The 15,045-nt window shown below is 38.6% G+C and overlaps 1 protein-coding gene across 2 annotated transcripts in view; it reads right to left on the reverse strand.

Annotated features, from left to right (window-relative positions):
- The window catches only part of LOC107100940 (ubiquitin-conjugating enzyme E2 E1), a 13,578-nt gene extending 3,995 nt beyond the window's left edge, over positions 1–9,583 (reverse strand). The window contains exons 1-4 of one of the 2 annotated variants that reach the window (XM_015399632.1): positions 8,584–9,419; positions 8,169–8,352; positions 5,885–5,935; positions 3,727–3,859 (exon numbers count right to left, since the gene is read on the reverse strand). In XM_015399632.1, the coding sequence (XP_015255118.1) occupies positions 3,727–3,859; positions 5,885–5,935; positions 8,169–8,323 (339 nt within the window). In that variant the 5' untranslated portion in view covers positions 8,324–8,352; positions 8,584–9,419. Of the gene's footprint in view, positions 1–3,726; positions 3,860–5,884; positions 5,936–8,168; positions 8,353–8,583; positions 9,420–9,440 lie in introns of those variants that run through there. The other variant, XM_015399634.1, reaches the window with a different exon arrangement.
- Positions 9,584–15,045: the final 5,462 nt, after the last annotated feature.

Consider the following 15,045-nt stretch of genomic DNA (forward strand, 5'->3'; position numbering starts at 1 on the left):
GTCGGAACTCAATGGGAAAGGAAATTATCCTTACTTCAACTGTTGCGTATATTAGCTGCGACATATGTATAAAAAAAAAAATATGATTGGCCAAATTTAGGTGTACAAGCTGACGTATAACTATTTAAAAAAAGAGAACATAGATAAAGAGCACATTTATATACATGTTTTAGCCGGAATGATTGTACATTTAAATATGATTTCTCTAGGACTAGAAACTGGTTCCCTTGATGCCATTTACCCACAACAGCAGCACTTCAGTTTCGACTTGCCAACAGTCAAGTCATTTTGAGTTGACAATAACAAGAAGGCTGATTGGCTGCCGATGAGTTTTTTTAGCGCTTATATACAATCAAGGACAATGCTGTCATGGGAGCATTTTACTGAGTACAGTTTTTGAGACAGCATTAACATGGATGTCAGAAGAGGACCTACCGTAATAAAAAATACTTTAACACAATAATTCAGTTAACTTAAGACTTTTCAAGGCCTTAGATTTGGATGATCAAAGTAAGGAGTTTTCCCACAAATGGCTTTTTAAATAAATTCTGTATAACAGGAATAAACTGACACCAGACTGTGCTGTACGATGCTAGGAATGTTTATCAGAACCCTTTCCTACACAGCCCAGATTAAGTGAAAAAAAAATGCTTGTCTTAACCTGACAGGCAATTCAGGCTGCTATTTTTTTAAATGGGTGCGTTTTCAGACAGTCAGAATTTGCTCTCGCACGTGTCACAATTTGGCTCAAAGCTTTATCAGCTTAGACCCGTTAACTCCACCTCAGTGCTTGACAAACAGAACAATGATGCTCGACAGTCCCATCTTAATCAGGAATAATGAAAGGAGCTGCTAGTGGGGAGGGAGAAGTCCACAAACGATTACTGACTGCATGGTGAAACATCTAATCTAGGTTTTAGGCTGTCAACATAGCGCTTACTGAGTTGTAAACACATTTTTTAAAAACCTGCTGGCATTGCACAAAAACAAAATATGTGACTTAGAAAGAAAAGCTCGCTGAAGTTTGTGCATAAATACAAGGTAAAATGTTCCCTAAATCTAACATTGTTTCACATAATATCAGACATATGGGGGGTCAGATTTAAGTTTGCTGAATAAAGGGAATATTACAGGTAGTATTATGGAGACCTGGAAGGGCCAGAACAACACAGCTAGCAATAAACAGCCCTACAGGAGCTCAATCTGCACAAAACACACAAATATAAAAGGTTTAGATTCAAAAACCTGTCATTTTTTGTCAATCATTGGTGTTTTGATAAAGAGTAATTCAACAAATGTATAAATACATTTTAATGCATGTATATTTTTCAATAGTAGACTATAGCATATACATGCAATTATCAAAAGGGCTTAAAAATCTGATGTGACTCATTGTTGGTAGGAGAAGGCGGCCAGGCAAAGACAACATTTTAAGGCTATGTTTCACCTGTAACCTTTATTATAATACATGCATTTATTTTGGCCTATATATTATAAAAGGTAAAGATAGCAATTTTTCTAGTCAGGAGACTTGACCGAAGCGCTTTGCCCTACATTCAGATTCAGCCCTTTACACTCACACACTGATGGTGGCAAGCTATGCGGTAGCCACAGCCGCCCTGAGGCTCCCTGACAGAAGCAAGGCTCCTGTACAAAGACGCCACTGTGCCCTCTAACCACCATCACTAGGCAATGTGGGTGAGGCGTCTTACCGTAAGACACAATGACATCGAAAGCTGGAGCTTGAAAACAATTCAATTTAATTCAGTTTATTTAAATAGCGCCAATTCACAACATGTCATCTCAAGGCACTTTACAGTTCACCAGATCATCCAGTCTAATTGATTCAAAGTTTTCTATCTAAGGAAAACCAGTTGATTGCATCGACTCATTGACTCGAATGCAATCCCTCACACTAAGCATGCTTGTAGTGACAGTGGAGAGGAAAAACTCCCTTTTAACAGGAAGAAACCTCCAGCAGAACCAGGCTCAGTGTGAGCCGCCATCTGCTGAGGCCGACTGGGGTTACCAGGCAACCAACCCTTTGGTTGCATTTGACTGCATTTTGAGAAAAGTTTAGAACAGTCTGGTGTAAACAGCAAAATTCAAAACAACTTGTTAATTTTTGAATATTCATGAATGCTCAGGCGTCTCGGTTAGCTTTTGTTTGTAGCCTGCTAGCTTCCTCTGCCCGCAGTTTGCTTCTACTAAACATCGAAAATAATAACAGACATATATGACTGCATACTATGAGCAAAGTGTTAACGTACCAGTCTAATAATAAAGTTGAGAAAAGAGAATCGGTTTCACAAGCGGATTGTTCTTTCAACCTGCGCCAACGAACAAACTCCTTTCCATGGTCGACTGTTGTTTTTCCTCAGGCATGATCCCTTTTACGTTTTCTCTTTTTAGCCTCCTCAGAGGATTTAAAATTTTCCTTGCCTCAGCCATGATCAGTAGTCCAGCAGGCGGAAAAATTGTAGAGCAAAAGCCTTAGCTCCATGACGATATAAGAGCATCAGTAAGTCTCAGCGTGGTTCAGTTGTGGCTCATTTCTCAGTTAACAAAGATCGCATGAGCTGACCGCATCATCTCCTTACAGTCAACCTCCGTAATCATGAACGTTCAGATACTCATAAAAATACAAGCTTCCCTACCGTGCCACAAGATTTCCAGCAATGATTCTGCTTAGCAATGTGATGAACCTCAACTCCTGTTGTTGTTTCCTGCATCTATAAGCTCTGATAAGATTATCGTTTGCCGTATCAACTTCCCAAAAGCCACCTCTGTCAAGTAAAATCACCAAAGGCTGTCTTCTTTGTCTGAACCTCCGCAAACCTTCTGAATGTTACAGGCGCTGTCATGATTTGCTTGTAGTACCGTAGATCGTCACTAGGAGGCGAGGAACCGTGCGTGGTGTGTAAACGGTCGTAAAGAACAGAGCCCGGCACGGTTAACTGATCCAAGCTCGGCATGGATCGGTTTTCAGAGGGTAGTTTAAATGGGGCTATAGTCTGTATTTCAAGAGCACCGATAGTGTCATGCCTGAGGAATAATTTAAAATAAATCTTATGCATAAACTCTTTAGGTCACAAAGTCTGCGGTGTGCCTTTAGCATCATTGTGAAATGATTATTGTGTGAATGTGATTGCAATGCTTTTACTCCATTTAGGCACCTTCTTACACAATGAGGTAAACTTCAAAACCACGGCTGCAATTTTAGCAACGTATTAAAAGTCTAAGTCTTGTTACATGCATAAGGAGTTGAATTAAATATTCACAGAAATGCCATTAAAATAAATATAGAAGGTATTTCAATTTTGAACACTTTAAAGGCCATGCAGTGTGTGAAATGGAAAATAATGTGCTACAAAACAGGAATGGCAACAGAAAATGAGTCATGCAGGAAGTGCACCTTTGAAACACAAACATAACCACAGTTTCACCTTATCTGCAAAAAAGACTGCAACAAATTTGCAGAAGAGTATTTAAAGATGGTAGTTCAAGTGACACCTCTCCTATTTTTAGAGACCCTGTTCCAAACGTGCTCTCTTTTGATGCAGAGTTAACTTCATTTAAAATTCCTTAAAATGTGCCTCTGATTGATAAACAGAGGATTCACACAGTAGCTAAATTTTGTTGGTCTTGTAATATTTCTCCCTGCATGGTTCTAAACGGGCTGTGCTGCAGTGGTAAACAACCAGGATATGCTGATTTGATTGGTACCTTTGGGGGTTTGAATGGGTAGTCCGGTGTGAAGGCGATGTCCAGAAAGAAGACCCCTCCCTCATACACAGAACCTGGTGGTCCCAGGATGGTTGATCGCCACTCGTAGATGTTGTCTCCTTTTGGACCAGCACTGAAATGAACAGAACGAACATGATTAGAACAAGCTCCTCAGGCGAACTGCAGCCTTGTGATGATATCGCTCAGTTATCGGTCAAAAACTAAAATCGGACCTAGACTAATCGGAGCAAACACCTCAAATCTGATATTGGCTTGCTGATAAAAACAGTTTGCTTCCGTCTAAAGATTCTGTAACCCGTTGTGTACTAATAACACTAGGGTCAGTGGTTCTCTGTTTTAGTAAATTCTTTTCTAACATCCTCATTACAAGAGAAGTTTTAAAAGTTTGTATGGTTATTGATAATACCAGTATCACTTCAGAAATTATATTGAGAAATTCCTAAATATTATGTTCATTTTTAAGTTACAAACTAATTTTATTTTATTTGTAAATTCTGAGCCTGATTACATTTATATTAGCAATAATTAATGTTTACTCAAATGTACACATATGGAAAATTGGAGAGGAGGGGTTAGAGTTAAAGGTCGCTTTGTTTAAAACGAGTATAAATCGTTTTTAATACTACCAGTGGTTTATTAATCAGCTTTTTTGACATCAGTTAGCAATATTTAGAAACATCCTTCTGACGTCACATTGAGTGAGATTATTTTAGTCAGCGGCAGATAAAATTGTAGGTCATCAAAATCACTTCTAAATAGGTGAACGGCTGAAGCAATATATGGAAAAAACACTTTTTAATGTAAACAGGCTTGTTTTGCATTAATATTAAAGCTTTTTGCAATTTTGCTATTTTTATAGTAATTGAGAGTTTAAGAGCTTTGATTTGATTTGATTGAAAAAAGAGCCTATCCTTTAATCCCACTTAGACTAATTATCTTACAAATCAAAATTTTAATGTAATTTAGATAAACTAGTAATTGATTGGATTACAATACAACAGCATCAGATAGGTTTAATATATCATAAAATCACTCATTTGTTCTGGAAAAAAGAAATGTAATACCCCTTATTAAAAAAGAAAAAAGAAAGATTTTTGATTCTAACATCAATTTAATCTAAAGTGATGTTTAGCACCATGGCTCCGCAGCAGTATGAGCTACTTTTACTGACTGTGTACAAAAAGGAATGAGTTAACATTTCACCTTGAATCTACGATCTCCCTAATGACGGATCAAAGATCAAATGTGATGAGGAAACTGTGATTATTCTACTTCTACTACTGGTTCAATTTTTATGTATTTGTCCTCCAAATGAACAAGATGTGGATGTGCTTATTCATTGATGCCAAAGTTCAAAGTAAATCATCTGTTATGGGGTTTTTATGATCTGCAATCTGTATTGATTTTTCCCTTCAGAGTATCATGTAGTTTGCATTGCAGCTGGGGTGGGGGCATTACAGTAACAATTGATTTCCATTTTTTTGGTCAAATCGACAACACTTGTTTTTCCTTGTTGACAGATGAATCGGAAAATTTTGTAAATCTACAGCTACACCCACCTCTGACCATCATTGGCTTGTTTGCATTAAGACGTCACATTACAAAGAATTTTAGCATGGAACTCCAGCTGCAATGTAGAAATCTACATGGCCACGCAAGAGGATAGTGAAGGGAGTCAAGAGGCTCATTAGGAGAGAATGGCCAGGGTCCTGCTTGGGTTCTGTTTCAGAAACATGGCTCTCAGCAATAAAAGAGATTCCTCTTGGTAAAGAGTAATAAAAGATGAAAAACAGAACCATCAGGCAGCCTGGAGCTGGACCGATATTAGGACCATGTAATTTCACAAGGTTTAAACCACCAATATCATTTCAGGTCTTTTTTTTTGCGCAGAAATAATAGTTTTGATTTTTATCACAAATACACTAAAAGGAAGGCTAACTAAAGAAGTAACGCATAAAACAAAAGAACCTCATTAAAACAACAATAGAGAAAATTTTACTTTATCATTATGTGTTTTTCTAAGTTGGCATAAATTTATTTTTTGCAGATCTAGATCACTTTTCTATGAGATTTGTGTGATAAGTTTAAACTGTTTCAATGCAGGTGGAAAGCCTGGGTATAAAAGTGGAAACCCTACCTGCAGTTTGGTGGAGGGTCCAGTGTAATATCCGCCAGCTCTTTCTGAATCCTGCAAACAGAAGAAATACAAATAAAATCACTGCAATACTTCCAGAATTTTTTTTGCAGTGCCAAAAAAATGGTCTCTGTTAAAACTGCTGCAAAGATCTGCACCCATTTTCCACTATTGTGGAGATGAATCAGATTCAATTTTTCCAAAGAACTTTATTAGCTGAGAACATTTACAACATGAACCTACGAAAAAAAAAAACTGTACTTTGGCGCAAAATCATCAACTGAGTTTGTTTTTGTTAAATCCTTTGCACAGACAGCCTCGTGAAATGAGCTAATGAAAGCTATAAACCAAGATAACATAATATTGAAATCATGTCTTCTTGTGTTGGCAATCGTCACCTTAAAAGAAAAGTGTCAAGCCATTAACAGGAAGATGGAAGGAAGCTGCTGCTAAGAATGCTGCAGCCAAAAGAGAAGCTTGAGGTTAATTAAAGATTTTTTCTAGATGAGAGATTGTCCTGCAGTGAAGAAGACAAAAATGGTCCAGAGAAACCAACAGGTTTCCTGAAGGTCTCCTACAGAGGAAAGAATTATCTTCCCACCGGGTCAGAGCTTACAGATGACAGACAGCAGGTGATTGCGGAGATATATGGACGTCGGTGTTGCAAATACATTTGGACAATAGCCTTGCAAATCGAGGGGCAGGAATTTCATGAACTGGTCAAAAAAAAAAAAAAGAAAAAACAGCAGGATTAAGTGAAACTCTGCAGCAGCTACAACGATGAACAGCAGAGGACCTGTGTCAAGTTATTTACCTAATGGATCCTCCTCCTGAATAAGCTGAATAATATTTGCATGGTATTAAAGGGGGAGCATAACAACAGTGAGGCATCAAGATATAATCCATGTGTGTGGTTGATTCCCTCCCCTTCTATCCACAAACACCGCCAGCAATAAAGAGTGTAATCACAGTGTTGTACGTAAAAATTTTTTGAGAGAACCCAGAAACTATTTCAGGGTTTATACAGGAATGAGTTAATGTAATTTAATGCTTTTTAATGCTCTTAGGAATAATTTCAATGCCATCAACAATTACCCATGACTCTCATATATATGTATATATATACACGCGTATAAAAAAAAAAAAAGGCAAAATCCTTTGTCATCTTTACCGTCGACAGGCTGCAGCAATGTCCCTATTGTTTCCAGCCACTTTTGTTGAAATTAGCATTTCCCCCATTCTCTTCTTCTCCGAACATGCGGCTTTACGATTAACCAGAAGCAGTTCTGCGCAAACATATTGCGATATATCTGTCTAAATTGTTTTTATAAACTTTTTTCCCCCTATTTATATAAAGCATTTTAAATGCCACAATGATCATGTTTAATGAATTTTAATGCTAAGTAAGGCCTTAAATAAAAAAAAAAACAATAATTTAATATTTTTAATGACCTGCGGAAACCCTGTATTTAGTCATGACTTCACATGAAATTAAAAGTTGAAACAAACAGGGTTCTGTTGTCAAAGGTTACAGCAGAAATAAAAGCCGACGAAAAAGTCCAAATAAGACTGGGTCCCCATCAGAACGAATTACACAAACCATGGATAAAAAAAAAAAAAAAATTTACATACTTTGTTCACAAAGAAAGAAAAATCATTTGTCACTGTGCCCTGTGTTAACACCAAAATTTAGTGGTCAGAAACAGAAAGAAACTTGGTGCAGAGGTCTTTGTACAAAGAGCCTCCATACAATGGAGAAACAAGCTATGATCAAACCGTATGCAGTAGTTTTACTTTTTCTTTCTAAAAAGGAAGCTTGTGATTTCCCTTAGAAACACCACAGAACTTGTGACTGACTTAGGTCTATTGATCATACTGTTGATGCAAAAAAACTGCTCATCTATCATATATTCCTTTACTATCACACAACTACACTGAAACATCAATAATTCAGTCTTTAGTTCCACTTCTCTTTACTTCCCTTTGTTATGCTTTTTTTCCCCGACTGTACTTTGTTTCTAATGTTTTCATCATATAAACCCTTTCAACTGTCTGGGTGATGAAACGTGCTATACAAATAGACTTAGCTCACCTCTCACAGCTGTAGGGTGGTAGTACAAAACAATCCCCTTACTCTTTAATCTACTGGCAATAATTCAGATCTCATTTTTCTGCTATTCAAAATATAAATATTGAATCAGATTAATACCAAAAATGTGATTTAAGTGGATAGGGAGTATCCTTTTAAAAAGTTAAACTTTATGATGTAACAGGATGTCATTTGAACCTTTTGGCGCTGGTGGAAAGCAGCTTGGAGGTCTTGCTCATGCTGGCTTTAGTCTCCCGTTTCTTCTTGCCCTGCGTGTCCCGATGTCTGCTTTGGCTGGAGGAAGGTGGTGATGAGGAAGAGCTGGTGCTGGCACGGGAATCCTCATCCGACATTCCGGTTTGGATTGAAGAAGAACCGCAACCTAAGAAAGAAAACAAAAAGAGACTATTTAATAGTTTCAGTGCTGATTACACCTAGACCTAATACACATCCTAAAAGGGAATATTCTTCCTTAACCTAAAGAGGCAGTTGAAAGTAGTTCTTAAGATTGTTTAAAATATGCCTTTAGAAGATGTAAAGAGATTTTTGCATGATTAATGTCCTTTTATCCTATATATCCAGACCTGGAAAATATTTAAACCAAATCCCATACCTTTCCATCTGCTCCAGATTAGGAATCTGGAAGAAAAACTACAGGTTCTCTTAAAATTTAATTACAATTTGACTTGCATTCGGTACAAATATCAATTAAGTTACCTAGATGAAAGGACTACAGGGGTTTGACTACATTAGAATCAACGAATCTTCTTAAAAGAACGCAGAAACAAGAATTCAGAAGACTTCACACCTCGCGTTTAAACTTCTTGAATGCAGTGGTTTCCATCTCTCGCGAGATTTGTCAACAAAATTAGCCTCTGCGGTTTTTTAAACGTTAGGTAACGTTCTCGATTACGGTTAACGAACTATGGTTAGCCGACCCGCTCAATGCCACATTTTTTAAACTTATTAATTTCACAACTGTATTCTCGAAGTACATATTCGGGGTTAACGTCGTAAGAAATGGAAATAAATGTTCGCTTCACACAATCCTTCTCCACTAGCTGTTAATAATGCTAACACCCCTTTAAAAACAGCCTACTCTACTCAAACTGATAGCCAAGACATAAAATACGGCTTCTGTTGTGAAGCTTATTAAATATAAATATCAAGCATACCAATTTTTGTCACCTAGTTCAAAGAATACTAACACAAACGCTAAAAAGATTAAAGCAGACAATATTGACTCCAGGAAATACACGGTTGCAGCTCCACTCTCCAGCACATAGCCGTAGCCCTTCCCCCCCGTGAGACAGGCTCGTTTTGTTTGTCTTATTTTTGGCTTGTTTGCGCAGCTGACCGTGACATCAACCGAAAACAAAATCAGGCAAAAGACCACCCGAATCTACAAATATAGAATGTCTGAATGCGAGCTCCGAACAAATCGTCAGTGTGGTGGAAAAAAAAACTTACCCCGTCTATTGTGTCTGGACCTCCGCCACAGTCGAGGCTGGCTGTTGCCTGTCGCCCTCTGCGGAACGGAAGTAACCTCCCGCGGCTGCAGTAGGCAGAGCTGCACCGGTCCTACTGTGGAAACAGCCCAGCCTACCACACTACAACATTCACATTGAACATTTCTATTTTATTTCCATTTATCTTCCTATAACATTTTAGTATAATATGATAACCCAATGCATTTGGGATTAAAAGGAAGCCATGTTTACATTCGGGTATAAATGAGTTTATTCAGAATAAGCTTTTTATTTCCAAGGTGAGCCACAATGGAGGAATTTGACTTTGGATTGTCTGATGCTCACAATTTATTGCAAAGACAGAGAGCACAAATATTTATACTATAATCAAAATGTGCAGTTATTTAATTCAATTTAGTTTATTTATATAGCACCAATTCACAACACATGTCATCTCAAGGCATTTTAAAGTTCAGCAGATCATACAGTCAAGTTGATTCAAAGTTTTCTATCTAAGGAAAACCAATTCATTGCATCAACTCATTGACTTTAATGCAATCCCTCACATTAAGCATGCTTGTAGCGACAGTGGAGAGGAAAAAAAGAGCGGGGATCCAGCTGGAAAAGGGGACCCGGCGTTCTCGTGCACCTCGCTCTTCTTGCTGGTCCAACTTTACGAGTTTCCGCAATTGAGGTCATAAAAACAAAACAAGCCGGCCTCCTGTCTGCAGCCACCTACAATTTAGGAGAGGTGCAGCAGAGTGTCTGCGGAGGATGTGTCTGCGTTCACCGCAACACCTACGCAGACGACCTAGTTTCGAAGTATAAATCAGCCTTAAGCATGCTTGTAGCGACAGTGGAGAGGAAAAACTCCTTTTTAACAGGAAGAAACCCCCAGCAGAACCAGGCTTAAGGGCTGGTTATGCTCCAGGAGCAGTGTGTCGCAGTGAGCTTGACGCAGACATTTTTGATTTATGCTCAATTTTGAAGCAACTGTAAAGGCTTCAGGAAACACACTGCCAGGCAGACGAGCTCCAAGCCAAGTCCCATTAATGATGCATGTCATTGCCATATTTTTCTTTTTTTTAATTTAACCTTTATTTAATCAGGGGGGGGGGAATCCTATTTAGATTAACAACCTCTTTATGAAGTTAGTCCTGGCCAAGAGGCAGCAAAGTTACATTAAAAACAGAGAAAGGTTAAATTAAATGACAGGTACATAAAACATATCAAGTAAAACTATTACAGATTATTGAGGCTGCTTCAAATTCTTTAACTTTCAACTCAAAAGCATTTAAAGATGAAAACTCTGCCAACTTCCAGTTTCTTTGTAAAAAAAAATCCACGCACAAGGAGCTGCATGTTAATATATCTACTGAAGACTCAATATTTAGAAGATGCTTGGAGGCGTCCAGGAAGCCCACATTGCTACTTCCTTTGGTATCTGAATCCTTGGGCAGTTTTCTGTTCTAACCAACATGACTTTCTTTTTCACCACATTTTCGATTATTTTGGTTCTGACTCCCATTTTAGAACCCCTTATGAAACATGAGCGATTATGACCCTCAAACCAAAATATCTAGCCAGCCTCCCATTGGTTTAAATTATTTATAGGAATCAGATAACTCAGTTTTTATGAAGGAGGTTAGAGAAAAAGATTTTAGACTTTAGACAACTTTTATCATTTTGTGTACACAGTGTATGTAAAATGAAATTTTGTTTTGGTACAGCTTTTCAGACAATAAATTAACATTTCCATTCCTTAAAGTGCAGCAGTCATCAAATGTAAACAGTGTGGGAGAAAAAAAAAACATGGTGCAAATAAGAAAAAGCGCATTGATAGCGTTAAATATGTATGATGCAAATATGCAGTATTTTGGTTTTATTCATGCAATGGTGACATGATTTAGAGCAGAGGTCTTCAACGTTTTCCAGACCAAGGACCCCCAAACTTAGCGGGGACGCCTAATTATATATATTGCATTAAATTGTGTTATATCAAACTGGTCCTATAGTCAGTCTATTACAGACTGAGTCATGTAATGAAAGTAATTTCTCCCTGGGATTATTAAAGTATTTCTGATTCCGATTCCTTGTTGATGGGACAGGTGTAGTGAATGAAATGGTGCCCAGCTTGAAAGAGCTCCTGTGTGTCGCTGAATGTGTACATTGATGACTGAGGCCCCGTCCACACGAAGCCGAACCCTGGCCTAAACGCACAAATTTTTCACCAAACCAGCCTCTCATCCATACGAAGCCGGCGTTTCGGGGTCTGTAAACGATCTTTTTTTTATTCTGCCTTCAGAGTGGGAAGATTTCGAAACGCTGTTTTCGCGTTTCCATCTTTAAGCTCTAACCGCATTTTTTTTTTTTTACACGCATGCGTCATAGCGTCGCCTCTAAACACGCATGCGCGACACAGTATCACAACAACAATGGCGCCGTTGCTGCTAATGCTACTCACCCTCCTGTCGGGCTTACAACAGAATCTTCTTCTTCTGGAATATCTCCAGGAAGAACAGAGCAATATCGACGACATAGTTCAGCACCTGAATTTGACTGAACCACGAAAATGGACCCGCAGGGCAACCATGTATAAATATTAGTGCGCATGCCCAACATTTTGTCGCTTATTTTTTCTTTGGCACCACAGCGCCACTTACAGGCCTGGCATACATTTTGCAGCGTTTTCATGCATTCGTGTGGACGCTCACATTTATTTTACGTCTCCGTCTTTACGACAAACGTTCTGGAAAATATTAGCGTTTCGTGTTCGTTTTGACTTCGTGTGGACGGGGCCTGAAAGACATCTTCTGCCTCCATTCATCTGTTTACTTCAGTGTGTCGAATTCATGTTAATGTGTATTTAAAGACAATTCAATAAGTAGAAAAAATTGCAGGGGGGAATAAAAAAAAAAAAAAGTTTAATCAACCAAAACTTTTGCGACCCCCATGCAGTACCTCTGTGTACACCCTAGGGGTCATGGACCCCCTGTTGAAGACCTCCGCTTTAGAGTTTTCTCAATAGTTCATGTGTCTAATGGCAGTGGGGAAGAAACTGTTCTTTAATCTGCTGGACCTGCATTGGATGCTTCTCCCCAGCAGGGAGAACAGTCCATGGTGGGGGTGAGAGGTCATTTATGATGTTACGGGCTCGGGACACGCAGCGCTGGGATGAAATGTCTTTAATGGAGGGAAGAGGAGTTCTGATGATCTTCTCACCTTCTTCCAGTCTGAGGCACTGCAGCCTCCACACCACGGTGAGTCAGAACGCTCTCTATGGTGCTTCTGTAGAAGGTGGTGAGGATGGGTGGGGGCAGCTGGGCTCTCCTCATCCTCCTCAGGAAGTACACGCACTTTTGTGCCCTCTTTACCAGTGAGGTGGTGTTTCCAGTCCAGGTGAGGGTGTCTGTGATGTGCACCCCCAGGAATCTGGTGCTGTTGACCACCTCTAGAGCTGAGCTGTTGATGACCAGTGGAGTGTGGTTAGGCCGGTTCTTCCTGAAGTCCAAGAGGATCTCCTTCATCTTCTCCACGTTCAGGATCAGACTGTTATCTTTGCACCAGTCCACCAGCTGCTCCACCTCCTCTCTGTAGTCCAGGTCGTTGTCGTCTCTGATGAGGTCCACCACCGTGGTTTCGTCTGAAAACTTCATGATGTGATTGGTGGTGAACCTGTGGACGCAGTCATGTGTCATCAGGGTGAACAAGAGGGGGTTCAGGACGCAGTGCTGAGGGGAGCGTGTGCTTAGACTGATGACATCAGAGGTGTTCAGTCCAACCCGGACTGAATGAGGTCTGTTTGTGAGAAGGTCTTTATCAAAGCATTAAGAAAACATGTCTGAGGTGGACAGAAACGCATGTGTGGTTGCAATGTCCTCATGCAATTAACTTGACGGTCCATAATGGATAAAGTAACATTTTCAAGAATAGGAAGATCTGAGCACCTCAGTCAAGCCAGAGATGTAAAGATTTCTGAACAACAATTAATTCCTAGAACTTCAGTTCAAGCATGTAGCTTGAAGGTAGTTCAGATGTGCCATAAGGTGATGCTACTTCTATGATTGGCCGAATTTAGGTGTGCAGCCTGACATATAACTAACTGGCCTGCCTAAGATACCGGTAACGCAAAAAACCCCACAGATTTTAAGACAGGATTAAAAAAAAAAAAAAAAAATTTTTCTAAATTTTGGGACAATATCATCTGATAAAGAGGAAGTTTATATACATGTTTAAGCGAGAATGATTCGACATTTAAATATGATTTCCCTATGACTTTAAAGGTAATTATTTTGGAGGTTTAGGAACAATCCAGAAGACTGTCAGTTTTTGGTATGGCCTTAGAGGGTGCTACAGGGCGATGCAGGGTTACCTGCCTACCGTGCCCATAGGGTGCGTAGCGTTGCTTTTACACAATAAGTTAAAATGATTTGACGCTCACTATGGTATACACATATTAATTCTGCATTCAGTGATAAAAGTCAAACCGGGGAACTAACTAGTGGCGTAATCTTCAAGATAATAAAACTCCAGTTTTTTACTTGTCTAAAAATCCCCCAAAAAACATGAATTCTTGTATTATTTATTGCTCTTATAGAGATTATTTAGGTTTTTTTGTATACAAACACCTTTTGACTATTTCGTCTTACACCGGGAATTAGTACATGTAGAAACGACTAAATGTTACACAAGTAATAAAGAATTACAAAGTAACATTGTTTTTACTTCTGTTAGGCGAGAAGCAGTCATCTTGAACATAGAGATGTTGCTCAGAATTTCCAACTCTTAATTTAAATTTTCTTGGACCTTCCAGGTGAAACTTCCAACTTAGGGGTCGGAAATTCAGACCTCCATGTACAAATGGAAAGCAGCATAACTACCTAAGGAAAAAAAAGTTTTATTTTTCCGCTTTTGGTGACAAAAAACAAATAGGGTATATGATTTTTTATTATTACTAGAAATCTATTATAAGTTTTGTATGGGTCTAAACAGCATTTGACATCTTAAGTTAGAAATTGAAAATAATCAGATGGTTCACAGCTCAACTGGATCATTTTACACTTAACACTTCTTTATATTAGAAATTAAGAAAATCTCCTGTTAGACTCTACTTTTAACAAAACTGATTTCTACTTATCATAAAAGCAGTTTATAATAGCCTCTCTGCCAGACTAGATAACTTTAATTCATATCATCTATTTTCAATAATAGTTGGTTAAATGTTTTGGTTAAATGTTAGGGAACGGGTGGAAGTAGAAGGTCCATTTACTGAAACTGGAGCAATACCAGCATCATTGTTCATGTGTCTATGCTCAAAAATTAGCCGTATACCTCAGCTGAGTTTTAAAGTTTCCCACTTGGACAATCTAATCGTTTTCTAGGTTATATTTGTTACATGAGACAAGCGCTGAGCTCTTTGGCCTTAGTGATTAGATTTAATTTCACTTAAAAGTATGGTGGTGGCAGCATCATTCTGGTGGAGTTTTTTTTTGCTTGCAGTGGTGTTAATACATCATGTAAAGCTTATGTGTTAAACTTTATGAGTGCAAATCGGAAGTGGCCTGTAGGTAGACAGCAAGTAATATTAGAAATCCCAGATTGCTCTG

Source organism: Cyprinodon variegatus, unplaced genomic scaffold (assembly GCF_000732505.1).
Source record: "Cyprinodon variegatus isolate N-32 unplaced genomic scaffold, C_variegatus-1.0 Scaffold1031, whole genome shotgun sequence".
Taxonomy (NCBI): Eukaryota; Metazoa; Chordata; class Actinopteri; order Cyprinodontiformes; family Cyprinodontidae; genus Cyprinodon; species Cyprinodon variegatus.